Here is a 16,594-nt window from a genome sequence, read left to right as displayed (position 1 = left end):
GTGCCTTTAGTGTTGTTAACAATGGGGTTCAAGCTTTAAGGGAAAATTTTAATTTTTTACCTTTTTATTATGAAATCTAACACATGGAAAAAATAAGACATAAATGTACAATATAATGAATGTTTGCATAGAAAACCTGTCTAGAAACAATTGAGGCCATAACGTAGAAATCTGCCACCTTTTAACACTCTGCCTATGTCCCACCCACTCACACTCCTTCCCATCCACAAATCAGCACTAGTCTTCTTCTGTGTCATGGTGATAATTTCCTTGGATTGCACTATAGTTTTAGCTTTTAGCATTCACAAATAAATCTCTATAAAACAGAGTTTAGCTATGCCTAAATTACATGGATTCCATTGTCCTTAGCTTCTTTTCCACAAGTTATATTTATAAAATATATTCATGTGGTTGTAATTCCCATTCACCAATTATAGCCATTCCATTGTATGAATACATCACTGTTTATTTGTACATTTTACTATGAATAGACGTTTAGGTTGTCTCTAGTTTGGGACTATGAGAAAATATGCTGAGAGGAAATTTCCCTGAGAGTCAAATGCTAGATCATAGAGTATGTGCATCGTCATGTTTACAATAATACCAAACTGCTGCCCAAGAGGCAAGATTTATACTCACTCAGGCAGTGTATGCTGCTCCGAGACTCCACATTTTTTTGAACACCTAGTGTATTGAGACTATGTATTTTTTGCCCACCTGATAGTTGCGTAGTAGGAGCTCATTTTGTTTTTAATTTACATTTCCCTGATTACAAAAAGGTTGAACATATTTTCATGGATCCATTGACCATTTGGAATTACTCTTTTGTGAATTACTTGTTAAAATCTTTTCCCATTTTTCAAAATTGTTCTGTCTTTTTAAAAAATGTTTTCTATGGGTTCTTTATATATCCTAGTCTTTTGTTGGGTATATCCATTATAAATAATTTTCCCATTCTGTAGATTATCTTTTCTCTCTTTGCAGTGTCTTTTGATAAACATAAGCACTCAAATTTTATGTAGACAAAAACGTTTTTTATTAAAGTTAGTGATTTTTGTGTGTTTTTCTGGAAATCTTTTTCTGATACTGAAGACACGATATTTTCTTGTTATATTCTAAAACATTTACAGTTCTTTATGTATATATGTCTGTAATACATCTGGAAGTGAATTTTTAGCTGGGTCCAATCTTAATTTTTTCTATATGGCTTTATATGCCAGTGTTACCTGACAATTATTGTTTTATGTATTTCAGACCTATGTTAAATCCTCACAGATTTAGAAATATTTTATTTTCACCTTTTCTTGTTAGACCTACCCTTTCATCATTACTTAATGCCTCTCTGTATAACTAGTAAGACTTCTTGCCTTAAAGTCTGCTTTGTTGACAGCACATTTTTTTGGTCCTTAGATGTAAAACTAAAACAAGAGTTCATGGTTGCATGTCTGAGCAGGATAAATTTTTAGAGTCTAAAATACCTTATTAAAAACAACTGTATCTACTGAACAATTCACTTTCACTGTAAAATTAAATTACAAAAGTATACTTTATTAATAAAATTATCTCAAGATGTTTAACCTATAACCTAATTATTTCTAACTACTAACACAGACACTATATCACCATGAAAGAGCTCCTTGCTTAAGTTTCCTGGGACTCCCCAAAGCTTTGGATGTGCAACAGAAAACCTTACTTATAAAGAAAGCAACAGAAAACAACAGTGCTGCATAAACTATTAGTGAGCTATACATTCATCCATAACAGTCAATGAAAAACAGTGTGCTGCCTCATTAGGAGGAAAGGCGTCCTATCTAGGTATCACTTTATCAACACCAATACTCAAGAGACTCAAACTTTCATGTCCATCAAATCACCTAGGATGCTTATAAACGTAAATGTGTGGCTCCCACACCTTGGATATATTTTTGAGAAGGTCTTCAGGTAACTTTGAGACAGTGCCATAGTTTAAAGAGGAAGAAGAAGGAGGAGTGGGATATTATGTCAAAAAAAGCATGTCATTTGATGAGCTTAAATAGGAATAAAATAAAAAGGAAAGCAAAATACATAGTCTTACAGAAATAATAGAAACTACAGAAATTACACAGTAAAACATATTTTAGAATCTGTGTTTTAAAAAATTCTATCAGAAACAATATAATATTCTAGCTGGTCTTTGGTTGTAGTATCTTTATGATATAATTTATGAAATTATGAGGCATCTATAATTCACAAATTAGAACTTTTTCATTATTCAGTGTCAAAATGATTGACAAAATGATGCATATAGTAAGAATGATAATGTGTAAAGAAGTACTTCCAGTGAAAATCAATTTAAAATGCTAAATTAACTAGAAATGAGAAAAATAATACAGGTAGAAATGTTAAGTCTCTAGGTTTATAAGCAAACGATCTTTATCTGTGATCTAGACATAAAGATTAAATGAGTAAAGATATCCAAAAAACAAGAAAACATCACCGTTTACTTTACCAACTGCTGAGAAAGTAAATAAGCTTCCCTCACATAATAGACATGCTTATTCAATCTTTGCTGAACATAAACTTGGTGTGTTTTCATTTTGGAAGTTAAGTCACTTTACAAAGTATCTCATATGTTTTATGTGCTTCTATCTAGTATTCCATTTCACACTTGAATGGGTAAGTTCATTTAATATGTTAATTTTGTCTTATAACTATTGTTATATTTTATAGTGCCTACCAATTTGGAGAATGATATAAATGTTTTTTGGGTAGTATGTGCTCTTTAAAATTTTTAAAGTAATAGCCTTCTGTAATATAGACTGTATTAATCACTGTAAAAATTCTTTAAAAATGACTGTATATGATGGGGACCTGAAGGTCACATTATATTTAATGAGTTCTGTGCAAAAAAGGAGCTCAGTCTCGCTTAAGTAATCGAACAGAGATGATAATAGCATAAAGGTAATTCTAAATTAAAATATTTATTTACCATAGAACAACACAAAATGAGATACAGCAAATCAATACTTGATAAGTGTACTGAGCAATGATAATGATCCCATAAAATTCAAAAAATAAATGTTATTTCTCTCCTCTACGCAAAGATATGACTCTTATTGCCACATTAAATTTGAACTCTCCCACTTTGCTTTCAAAGCCTGTCATTCCCCACAGCTCTTCTGATACTAATCCTCTAGTCCCAGTCAAGCAAAATTCCCCCAGAAATCTGACACTCAGTCATGCCCTTGCTTGGGTGGTACTTGCTAAGCTTGTATCTTCAAAGTCTTACCTCAAGTCTCAAATCACTCAGAAAGCCTTTTTTTCAATTATATTAATCCTATATAGAGATTCATCCTATCTCTAACTTAGTTTGCTTTATATAATCTCCTTTCCGTTCTCTTCCCCGTAGTTTGGTGGTCTCTTGTTCTCTAATTGTTTCCTGAATGCATCTCCTGTATCTCTAAGCTCTGTGGGCCAAGACATATATTTGGGAGAGCAAAGCAGTATTTCAGGGGCAGAAAATATTTTGGAGATTTATACAACAGTTTCATTATATACTTCCCATGGTGTTTGTTGTCAGGAGTAAAAGAGTTGCTTAATGAACTTGATCAAATAGTACAGCATATAATAATGCTGAATGTTATAATTACATGGTAAAATTAGAGTACCTGAAAATTGGGTTTATCTGAACTTTTATACATGCAAAAAAACTCCAATGATGAAATTATTATTCATAATAATTTCATTATGATGAAACCTATCATTTCAACTGAAAGAGCTATGTTTATTTCAAAATTCTTAGAATTAATAAGATGCAACTATTTAAATTTTTAAGTTTGTCTTAAGGCTTTATTGACAGGCAATATAAATGCATTTAATAGACAGCTAAACTACTAAGTTTTGGTTTCACTGTTTGGCATCACCAGGCTTTTCTTCATCATTTTCTGTGCTCTAGCGTGATATGCGTAATCACAGATTATCAAAACAGTCACAAGGTTGGCATTTGTAAGTGATTTATTTGTTAAATTTGTATTGTATTTCCTGAGATAAATTTTCAGTACATTTTGTCAAATTTCATATCCTTAAACAAAACCAATATTATGAAAAAGTAAAGCAAAATCTAACCAAGTTAAATAAAGCAAAGCAAAAATAATATTTAGTGTTCTACCATATGAAAAGGTTTTTAATCTAACATAAGATAGTAGAAAAGAGGGAAGAACAGAGAAGACTCAAACAATGGCACTAATGTAGTGATATTTATGTTGGGAAGTCTTTCAAGACTGAAGGTTAATTGGCTCACTCCACAGCTGCAGATGGAAATTCTGAGACTGTGAGTCCACGTTCTCATCCTAAACAGCCTCTATAGATGGTCCTATAATGAGCACAAAGATGGGGAAGCCAGATAGATGCTCAGATCCTTTAGTGCTAGGATCAACGGTCAGAAGGAACAACTGGTAATAAAGCAACTCATATACTTACTTTTAAAAAAAGTGAAAAAGTTACCTAATCCAGACTATACAAATGTAAACTCTTCAAAAATTGATTCTAAAAGAAATATATTTTGGCTGTTAAGTAACTCTAGGTGTCTCATAACTAGTATTTGTGCTTCCTCCCAGACAACTGCCTAACACCCCAACCCCTCTTTACTCTAGTAGTAAAACAAGGCCAGAATTAAGTTGGCCTTTTTCTTTTAAATCTTCAGATTGACATAGTCTTTTCAAACACACTATTTCAAACCTAAATGATAGTAAAAATAAGTGATAGACATTCACTTAGGCATAATGAAGACAAGTGAATTTTCATACATATAAACCATAAAATCATAGTTCATTACATACCACAGCACTCAGGACATTTTGGGTGTTTCAGGGTATTCACTCCATACCCTGGGAAGCAGCGATTAATCCAAACCATTTGGAGAGTACCCTCAATGTAGTATATCTCAGGCAACGGCTCTGCACGTCTGCCCAGAACTTCCACTTGTTGATTAAAAAATCTCTCTATGAGAATTTTAGCCTAAAATAGAAATAAAGTATGAAAAAATTATCACATAAATGTAATTTTAGAACAAATAAGGATGCTTATGTATTTAGAAGCAGGGGAAACAAATTCTCAAGGTCCTTATTTTTTCTTGAATTCATAGGATATAAATAACACCTGTAAAACTGAAAAGATATCACCTATAAACCTCAAATATTTCTAAAAGTACTTCCATATACAACACAAAGAAAATATTTCAATATATAACCAAACTTTTTGGTCCCTTTGGTTTTGAATAATATATGGATGGGCATAAGAGCAAAACAAGACAGCTCTCTGAAATTAAATGTACTTTCAGAAGGGTACTCTAACAATTAAATGTTCTTAAAGAAATGTACTTTAAGAATCTTTAAGAAGCATATCCTGAGACATCTGCTCCACTCTTTACATAAAGAAAAATTAGGTTTAAAGATAGCATGCAGCACATGTTAGAACTTATAGCTCTGTTTCAAAAATCAAATTTACAAAATAATTAAGGCATAATTCTGACCTATAATTAATTACCTTTTTACGTGTAGTAATTATTCTGGCTTGACTCCGAAAAGTAACAAGAGGCTTATACTTTTCAGTGGCTGGTAAGCCTTACCTGGTAAAGCATGAGGTATGGTCATGAGTTCACACCCTCTACAAGCTAGTTAGTTCTGCTCAGTTCTCCTATGCTCACCTGCACCTCTCATGTAGTCAGAAGCAGGGGTAAATGAAATCGTGCTCATCTATAACCACGAATGGTGCATCTCAATCTACTGACTTCTCCAGGTACCTTACAAATTACATCCCTCTGATGAAAATTTCTATAAATAATTGTAAAAGTGTTTTTCAATATACTGCATTCAACTCATTCTATTACTGAATTACTATATTTTTACAGCCTAAATGGTTTTCTTGTACTTCTAATAAATTCTGTCAAATTTACTGCTATTTACAATTTTGGTTAAGGAAGTGCTTATGAATTAATTAGCTACAAATCTGGTATCCAATTAACTATATTTAAATGCAAGACTACAAATAAAAGTATCAGGAGACATGATCATAATCACTTGGCTTCCTGACACCCTATGCAGGAAAAAGAAAGAAAAAAAAAACAATGAAACTATACCTCGCAAAACCTGACAAGAACAAAAATTATCATGTAAATCAGATTCTTCTTTCCTGTTTTCTTTCTAAGAAGGAGAATGAGGATAAATCTCTTATTTGATAAAAATGGAAAGAAGGCAAGAAATTATTTGAATCATTGACTAAATATTTTTTTTAAATAATGAGTATGTTGATGGTTGACATGGGGTTAATTATTTGTACCAAAGAAAGTGTGAAACTGAAGAATTCTCTGAATTGGGTAAAGATTAAAGATTTTAAAGTAAAAATTTTTGGACAAATTTGGATGACATAAGAACAAATCATAATTATAGAAATTCTTCATAATCACCTGAATCACCTTAATCACAAAGAATTAATACAACTGAATAAACATCAGATTGCCTGGCCCAAGCTACTCCTCCCTTCACCCACCCATCCCCAAATTTTATAGACTTATTAAGCATATATGAAAGGAATATGTTCTATAATTATTGGTTATTGATTACAAGACTAGAACAAGAAATCATTACCACTTCAACAATAAGCAGTTTGTAAACTATATAAACTTCTGCGTGGAGAAGCTGAACAGCTTACTTTAAATACCATAACCTGCTCAACAGATCATGCCACATTAGGTACTGAAAAAGACAACTAGAAAGGCTTAATATGTGCTCTACATTAGTCCAGTAAGCAATGAGAGTCCTAGGATAGGCAAAAAAATGGCATACATTATACACAACCAGAGATGAATTGGAGCTCCAGTATCCATGAGGGGAGAATTCATTATGTACCAGGTGTTATGGACAATACACTTTTAAGATGGAGTCTGTTGGAAAACTTTGGTTAACAGCTATATTTGGGGAATCTCTTTGGAAAATGACTATAGTCATCAAATGGGGCTGGAATTAAAAAGCAAAAAACAAAACCCCAAAAAACAAAAAAGGAGAGGCTTACAGTATCTTGGATGAAATGGAAAGAATTGTGAATTTGCATAGAAAAGACTGGTGATCTCAGTGCTCAGTGAGCAAATGAGAGGTAGGGTGTCCAGATCTTACAGGAAAATGTCCCAATGAAGAACTGTCAAAAAAGTTTAAAACAAAAACACAAAGTTGTCCTTCTCGTGGTAGGAACATCAGCATGGATGATGTACACTCACTCATATCAGTAAAACAGGCAGAGAACTATGAGATAAAGCTCAGTTTCAAAGCAGCGCCAAAGGGAAGAGGAAGAAAGTAAAGGGTTATATAATAGTTTGAATTCTATGAAAGTTGGAATCCACTGCTAAGAAGAATAATGAATCCCAGAACTTTAGAATAAAGAAAAATTTAACTTTGCAATGTAGTCTACTTCAGTCCTGAAGCAAAAGACAAAAGAATCGACTCTTCACTCAGCATTGTCACTGAAATGGTAGTTGCTCCACAAGAAATGAAACCTGTATTAGAAAACCAGAATTTTTAGAAGAAAGATTAAAGATAAATTATAATTTAGCTTTTGAAATTATTAGAGATTTAAACTGTCACATTAAAGTTCTTTAAAGTAGTATATTTCTAATTGAAAAAAGCAAGCAGATAAATAGGAGTGAGAGGAGAGAAATGACATTTAAAAATACAGAAAAAGATTTCACATTTCCAACCATTTGGTGCACTAGATAGTCTGAAAAATCACCCTGCTAAAAATCACCTAACTGAACATAACACAGCAGATATTGTGTACCTATATTTCAACAATAAGAGAGGAAGAAAAAAGTAGAAAGGAAAAAAGGAAGACAGGGAAAGACAGAAAGAAAGAGAAAAAGTTGCTAAAAACGAAAATTAAAAACCTAATATTAGCTGAGTCCCTATTTCATTTCATGTCAATCTGAGTATTCCAGAGTGTTATAATTTAACAAACAAAAGAGCTAAGGAAAAAAGGCTTAAAGCTGTTAAAAACAAACAAAATAAACAACCAAGAAAGACTCTAAGTAAAACAGTGGAACAGGAAAAGAAATTCAATTACAAAAAGGAAATAAGGGCTTCCCTGGTGGCGCAGTGGTTGGGAGTCCGCCTGCCGATGCAGGGGACGCGGGTTTGTGCCCCGGTCCGGGAGGATCCCACGTGCCGCGGAGCGGCTGGGCCCGTGAGCCATGGCCGCTGGGCCTGCGCGTCCGGAGCCTGTGCTCCGCAACGGGAGAGGCCACAGCGGTGAGAGGCCCGCGTACCGCAAAAAACCAAAAAAACAAAACAAAACAAAAGGGAAATAACAAGAAAGACTCTCAATAGGGTAGGGAGGGGCAGCAGGAGGGGGTGATGGAGTGGAGGGATGGGGGAAAGCAAAACTCCTCAGTGAATTCCTACATGATGGTTTGCTTTCAAAGTGGGTGTGGGGTTTTGTTGTACTTTCTGTGTGGTACAAGATCCCCAAGTCAGAAATTAACATAAAAATTTGGCTTTGATTGAGAACAACCATGGAACATTAGGCAAAAGCAAACATAGTAACTTTACAGAAAAACACACACAACCTAAGCCAAAGGGGCTACATCTACTGATACAGGACTGACAAACATGTCTTATCAGCCAGAATTATGAAGCAGAGGATGAACTAAGAAACAACGGTGGGGTCAACAAACTGCCAAATTAGAACATCAAGAAATTCAGATAATGGAGCTCCAGGGACCTAAAATAGCAAAAAATGATATGAAGTATCCTTAGAACACATGAAGACATAAAAGTGGTATGAAAACACAGGAAAGGAAATTTATATCACAATAAAAGAGAAAGTATATTTGAAAAATTACCTACTTAAATTACAGTTAATGAAGGCAGTAAAAAATGTAGTGAAATTAAAAACTCAGTGGACAGACTGAACATCAGATTAGGCCCTGCTGGAGCCAGAACAATTAAATGCAATAAATAATTGAAGAAATTACTCAGAATGGGCTTCCCTGGTGGCACAGTGGTTGAGAGTCTGCCTGCCGATGCAGGGGACGTGGGTTCATGCCCCGGTCTGGGAAGATCCCACATGCCACTGAGCGGCTAGGCCTGTGAGCCATGGCTGCTGAGCTTGTGCATCCAGAGCCTGTGCTCTGCAGCGGGAGAGGCCACACAGTGAGAGGCCCATGTACCGCAAAAAAAAAAAAATTACTCAGAATGAAGAACATATTTAAAAAAAGAAAAAAAAGTAAGAGAGAGGTGGAGAAATAAATGACATAACCTGAAACATACTAAATGGGAGTTCAAGAGAAGCAAATGGGGCAACAGGTACTTTTCAAAGGTGTTCTGGCAGAAAAAATTTCCAGAACTGATCAAAGTAATGAATCCTCAGATTTCAGTGGAACAATAAATATAGGAAGACGGAAAAATACATAAGGAAAGACTAAGAGGCAAGAAGAAATTGTAAGCAAAGAAATGGATAAAACTGTGGGTAAATCTAAACAGACACTGACATTCTGAAACAATCTTAATAATAAGTGAAAAATTAAAAAAAATACTAGAATACTAGAAAACAAAACCTTGAAAGATAAAAACAGGTCATAAGAGTTAAGGGTCTTTAAGGCTTTTGTACTTTTTTGGAAGGTACTATAAACTAAGTAAGTTTTGGTTCTGCTATGAAGAATATGTTAAAATTTGAAACAAATCCAGAAGAAGAGTGAAAAAAAATATAACAAGAAAAAAGTCAGTTAAAAAAAGTTTAATCAATCCAAAGAAGATAGGGAAGGAGCAAAACCAGAAGAATAGAAAACCAGGTTAAATGATATATAATAGAATGATAAAAACCCATCCACATAAAGTAGAAGTATGATTTGAAAACAATAAAGCAATGAACAAGACTATAAAACAGTATCATTCTTTAAAAGGCACAATCATCCAAAAGAAAGAATAAAAGGAAAAAGTTACAAGAGATGGGACAAATAGAAAAAAATGGTGGATTTAAATCCAAATCTTTGATAATTAAATTAAATGTAATTGGTCTAAATTTTCTAATTAAGAGGCAGGGATTATTAACTTGATTTGTTAGCTGGATTGTTAACTATATCCAAAAGGAATGCTGTCAGCCACACGGCAGAATAGGAGATTCCAGTCTTCACTGCACAAAAACACTGATTTGACAACGATTCAGGGATGAAAATACTTTTTAAGAACTCCTGAATATAGTAGAAATGTTCCAGCACCCCCATGGGCCACAAAACCCAAGATCAAGCACACTGAAAATGCTAAGAAAAACTCTTTCACTTTGACTGCATCACCACTTTCCCAGGTCACCAAAACTGAGCACCCAGAGAGATCCCCCTAGACCACAACTTCTCCCTCAGGGGAAGGAAAATGCAACGTGAAGGTTTGGCTTTCCCAAGCTTGGGGTCACTTCCCATGTGGACTCCTTCTGGAGGTCTACTTTTCTCTTACTGCACCTAGAACTCTGAGGAAATTAGCATGGCCGAATCATTTAGAGAAAGCTGAGAACAAAGAAAAGGGGTGGAAACTCATGGCACCTGGCACGTGTGCCCTGACAGCTGGCACACAGATCTAAGCAGGTGGTACAGAAGCCTGCAGCAAGTTAAACTCTGCAAACTTTGGTGAAGGTGCACAACCCTGAGACTGTTCCTTCAGGAGAGAGGAAGAGAGATGGAGCTTGCAACCCATGGCTCAGAATCAAGGGCACTACCCTGGGGAAAAGGGAAAGGTGACTCTTGGGGCATTTGGCATGACTCTGCAGACTACAGAGAGGGAGCAAACTCCAAGACATCCCCTTTAGGAGGGAGGGAGAGAAATGGAAGATGCATAAAAAGCCTTGGCATTTCAGGCACTGCCCTCAGGAAAAAGAAGTGGTTTGCTCTTAGCACTTGATGTGACTCTCATAACCTGACATGGCTCTGTAGGATTGAGAGAAGAAATAATTCTAAGACATCCACCCCAGGAAAAAGCAAGACTTGAGGAGGTGCAGCCATAAGAAAGGTATGAGAGACTCCTAGAAACTCTAGTCTGGTAAAGGTCATTCTCTCCTGAAGCCAGACCATAAAGATTGGAAGAGGAAACTTTTCTTTAAAAGCACAGGCACCAATTCCAGCATATCACAAAGAATCAATAAAACATGACACCATAAAAGAACAACAACAAAAAAAGCTCCAATAACCAGCTACAAAGGCCAAAGTTAGGAAGATCTATGAATCACCTAAAAATAATTCAATATAATCTTAAAGAAACTCAGTAAACTACAAGAAAACACAGACAAAATCAAGAAAACAATGTGCACATGTGCGTGCGTGTGCACACACACACACACACACACACACAAAATCCAAGAAGTACAACAAAGAGATACAAACCATAAAAAAGAACCAAACAGAAATTCTATTTTGAAAAGTACAGTGATTGGACTTAAAAATTCAATAGAGCTTCAAAGGTTGACTCAATCAAGCATAGAAAAGAATCAATGAATTAAAAGACAGATCATTTGAAATTGTCCAGTCAGAGAAACAGAAAGAAAAAAAGAGTGAAGAAATCCTATGAGGCTTATTTGATATCATTACCTAAATCAATACATGCACTATGGAGTTCCCTTAAGAAGAGAAAGAGAAAGGACTAGAAAGCTTATTTAAAGAAATAATACCAAAGAACTTTCTCAATCTTCAGAGGGAATGGGCATACAGATTCATAAACCTTAAAGAATACCAAATATGTTGTACTAAAGGGAACTACACCAAGAAACATTGTTATTAATTTGACAATATTCACAAAGACAGAACTACGAAAGTGGCTAGAGAAAAGCATCATCAAATAAAGGGCACCCCCACACACAAATAATACTATCAGTGATTAGAAATCAGTGGATGTCTTGGCACAAACCTTTCCGGCTAGGAGAGTACATAATGATACATCCAAAGTGAAGAAACAAACAAACAAAACTATGAACCAGGAATACTATATCTGTCAAACTGTCCTTTGAAAATGAAGGAAAGATGAAGAGTTTCCCAGAAAAAAAAAAACTGAAAGAGTTCAACACCATTAGAAGTCCCAGTATCTCAGTGCTCTGCCCAAGTGAGTGAACTGCCTTAGAAGAATTGCTAGAGAGTTCATCAAATGAAATGAAATGAAAGAACACTTAACAGCAACATTAAAAAGTATAAATCTCACAGCAAATACAGACTAATGTAATACTGTAAGGGTGATACATAAATGACATTTTAAACCAGTATAAAAGTTACAGACAAAAGTATCAAAAATATAAGTATACAAATCTGTAATTAGATGTACAATATGAAAAATGTAACTTGTGACATCAATAACATACTGTGCAGAGGAGAGTATAAGTATAGACTTTCATACACAATTCATATGCAATACAGACTTGCATATGAACTAAGTTATCAGCTTAAAGTAGACTGTTATAAGATTTATATGTAAGCTTCACGATAACCAAAAAGAAAATATCTTTAAAGAAGAGAAAGGAATCAAAGTGTATCAATGCACAAAAAAGTCAAATAACAAAGGATGACAGCAACATTGGAAGAAAGGACTACAAAGATACTACAAACATACAGAAAATAATTAACAAAATGACAATAGTAGGCCCTTACCTATCAATAATAACTTTAAATGTAAATAGATTAAACTCCCCTGTAAAAAACATGACATGGCTTAATGGACAAAACAAGATCATCCAAGTATATGCTGTCTACAAGATATTAGCTGTAGATTTAAGGACACTTATAAGCTGAAAGTGAAACATGGAAAAAGATCCCATGCAGATGACAACCAAACAGAGCAAGGATGGATGTACATATACCCAAAAAAATCACCTTGAAATAACACAAAACTGTAATAAGAAACAAAAAAGGTCATTATATAATGATTAAGGAATCAATTCAACAGGAAGATAGAACATATATATACACCCAACATCAGAGTATATAAGTATATAAAGCAAACACTGACAGAGCTGAAAGGAAGAATAGACATCAATACAATAATAGTAGGAGATTTCAATACTCCAATCTGAATAATCGATAGAATATTCAGACAGCAAATCAATAAGGAACTACCAGACTTGAACAACACAACAGACCAAATGAACTTAACAGATCCACAGAATGTTCCATGCAACAGCAGAAGAAAATGGATTCTTCTCAAGTGTATACAAACATTCTCTAGGATGGGTCACAAAACATGTCTTTATGAATATAAAAATATTAAGCTCACACCAAGTATATCCTCCAACCACAATGAAGTGGACCTAGAAATCAATAACAGAAGGAAAATAAAACAATTCACAAATATGTGGAATTTAAACAACACATCCTGGGATCACTGAGTCAAAGAAGACAAGAAAATATCATGAGACAAACGTAAACAAAGACACAAAATACTAAAATTTATGAGATGCAAAAAAAGCAGTACTATGAGGTAAATTTATAGCAATAAAAGCCTACGTTAGAAAAAAAGAAAAATATCAAATAAACACCCAACTTTACACCTCAAGAAACTAGAAAAAGAAAGACAAATTAAACCCAAAGTTAGGTTTGCAATAGTTAGAAGGAATAAACACTACAGCAGAAATAAATGAAGTAGAAAACACAAAAATAGAACAATGATGAAACTAAGAGCTGTTTTTTTTAAAGATAAACTAAGAAGACAAACAATGAGCAAGACTAACAAAGAAAAAAAGAGAGAAGACTTAAATAAAATCAGAAAACATAAAATAAGAAATGAAAGAGGAGAAATTACAACTGATGCCACAGAAAGAGAAAAGATGATTATTTTCTTTCATAAATCATAATAGAGAACTATTATGAAAAACTATATGCCAACAAATTGAATAAGTTAGAATATATGGCAAATTCCTATAAACATACAAAATATAGAGGCTGAATTCAGAAATAAGAAAAAGACAGAAAACATGAACAGACCAGTAATAAACAAGAAGACTGAATCAGTTATCAAAAACCTTCTAGCAAGGAAAGCTCCAGGACCAGATGTCAACATAGATGAATTCTACCATATATTTAAAGAAGAATTAATAACAGAACTTCTTAAACTTCATTCAAAAACAACAGTATAGGGAACACTTCCAAACTCATTTTGTGAGGCCAGTACCACTCTGATACCAAAACCAGAAAAAGACACCAAAAGAAAAAAAATTTATAAGATAATATACCTGATTAACATACATACAAGAATCCTCAACTAAACACTAGCAAACCAAATTCAACAATGTATTAAAAGAATTATACACCATGACCAAGTGGGATGCATCTTTGGGATGCAAGGATGTTTCAACATACACAAATCAATCATTAACAGAATGAAAAATAAAAATCATATGATTATCACAATAGATGTAGAAAAGTATGATTTCACATCCATTCATAATGAAACTTCTCAATAAAGTCAGAATGTTAGGAACTTGCCAAAATATAATAATTAAGTCCATATAGAAAAATTCCACAGCTAGCAGCACATTCAAAAGTGAAAAACTGAAAACCTTTTCTCTAAGACCTGGGCAAAGAAAGGATGCCCAGTCTTGCTACTTCTATTCAATATAGTACTGAAAGTCCTAAAGAGAGTGATTAGAAAAGAAAAACAAATAAAAATCATCCAAATCTGAAACAAATAAGTAAAATCATCTGTTTTCAGATGAAATATTCATATATGCAGAAAACACTAAAGATTCCACAAAAACTCTTAGAATAAGCAAATTCAGTAAAGCTGCATGATACAAAATCAACATTAAAAACACCGTTGTATTTCTACACACTAGCAAGAAACTATCTAAAAAGGATATCAAGAAAATAATCTCATTTACATGAGTACAAGAAGAATAAAATACTTAAAAGTAAAATTAAGTAGGAAGATGAGAGATGTGTACATTAAAAACTAAAAAACATTGATGAGAGAAATTTTTTTAAAATAAATAAATGTAAAGATACCCTACATTAAGATGGAAGACTATTGTGAAAGTGTCCAGAATACCTAGAGGGATTTAGACATTGATTGAAATTTGCTTCCAAATCCCAATGGCATTTTTTCCAGAAACAGAAAATAAAGAAAAAAAACCCCTAGAATTCATCTGGAACTACAAAATATCCCAGTCAAAGCAATTTTGAGCAAGATGAACAAAGCTGAAGTCATCACATGTCCTGATTTCAAATTACATTACAAAGCTATATTGATCAAAACCATACGGTATTGGCATAAAAACAGATATATTGTCCAGCGAAACAGAATGGAGTATCCAGAAATAAACCCACACATATACTGTCAACTGGTCTTACACAAGAGAGCCAAGAATACACAATGGGGAAAGGACAGTCTCTTCAATAAATGGTGTTGGGCAAACAATTTTTCCAGATGAAAAGAATGAAATCAGACCCTTCTAACTTACACAAAACTCAATTCAAAATATATTAAATATTTAAATGTAAGGCATGAAACTGTAAAATATCTGGAAGAAAATATAGAGAAAAAAAGTCTGACACTGGCCTTAGCAATGAAAACTTGGATATGATACCAAAAAACACAGGCAACAAGGCAAAAACAGACAAATGGGATTACCTCAAACTAAAAAGTTTCTGAACAGAAAAGGAAATGAACAAGAAAATAACAAGGCAACCTATGAAATGGGAGTGTATTTGTAAACTCTGTACCAGATAAAGGGTTAATTTCCAAAATATATAAGGAAGACATAAAACTCAATAGCAAAATAATAATAATAATAATCATATGATCTGAATTTTAAAATAGGCAAAGGAACTGAAGAGACATTTCTCCAAAGAAGACATACAAACAATCAGCAGGTATATGAGAAGATTCTTAACAGAACTAACCATCAGGGAGATGCAATAAAAACTGCAATGCACTATCACATCACACATGTCAGAATGACAATTATCAGAAAAACAAAAGACCTAAAGTGTTGGTAAGGATATATAGAAAAGGGAATCCTTATACTTTATTGGAATAAATGTAAATTGATGCAGCCACTATGGAAAACAGTATGGAAGGTCCACAAAAAATTAAAAATAGAATTACCATATGATCTAGCAATTCCATTTCTAGGTATATATCCAAAGTAACTGAAATCAGGATCTCAAAGAGATATCTACACTCCCATGTTCACTATTCACAGTAGCCAAGACAAAGAAGCAACCTAAAAGTCCATCTGTGGTTGAAAGGATATATAAAAAACTGTGGCCTACACATATAATGGAATTTTACACAGCCACAAAAAAGAAGGAATTCTAAGGACATAGTTGAACTCAACACCACCATGAATTACCTGTTATAACTGTCGTCTATCAAGAGAATACACACTCTCCTCAAGCTCAAATGTAACATTCACTGTGACAGACAATATACTCCACCACAGCACACACTTTAACAAATCAACAAGAACAGAAATTATACAATGTCTGGTCTCAGATCATAATGTAATTAAACAGAAATCAATGGAGATTAAACAACACACTTCTAACACATGGGTCAAAGAAGATATCTCAAGACAAATTAAAAAAAGTATTTTGAAAATTTTA

At 33.7% G+C, this 16,594-nt stretch overlaps 1 protein-coding gene across 1 annotated transcript in view; it reads right to left on the bottom strand.

Annotated features, from left to right (window-relative positions):
• ZPBP (zona pellucida binding protein) overlaps positions 1-16,594 on the bottom strand; it is a gene marked incomplete at both ends in the record, with an annotated part of 102,455 nt that overhangs the window by 32,565 nt on the left and 53,296 nt on the right. The window contains one exon of the mRNA XM_082662014.1: positions 4,818-4,995. Within this exon, the coding sequence (XP_082518140.1) occupies positions 4,818-4,995 (178 nt within the window). The remainder of the gene's footprint in view (positions 1-4,817; positions 4,996-16,594) is intronic.

The sequence above is a fragment of the Grampus griseus genome (assembly GCF_964374135.1).
Source record: "Grampus griseus genome assembly, chromosome: 9".
Taxonomy (NCBI): Eukaryota; Metazoa; Chordata; class Mammalia; order Artiodactyla; family Delphinidae; genus Grampus; species Grampus griseus.
The sequence above is the reverse complement of the archived record's forward strand: the minus strand, read 5'-3'. Positions and strand labels throughout refer to the sequence as shown.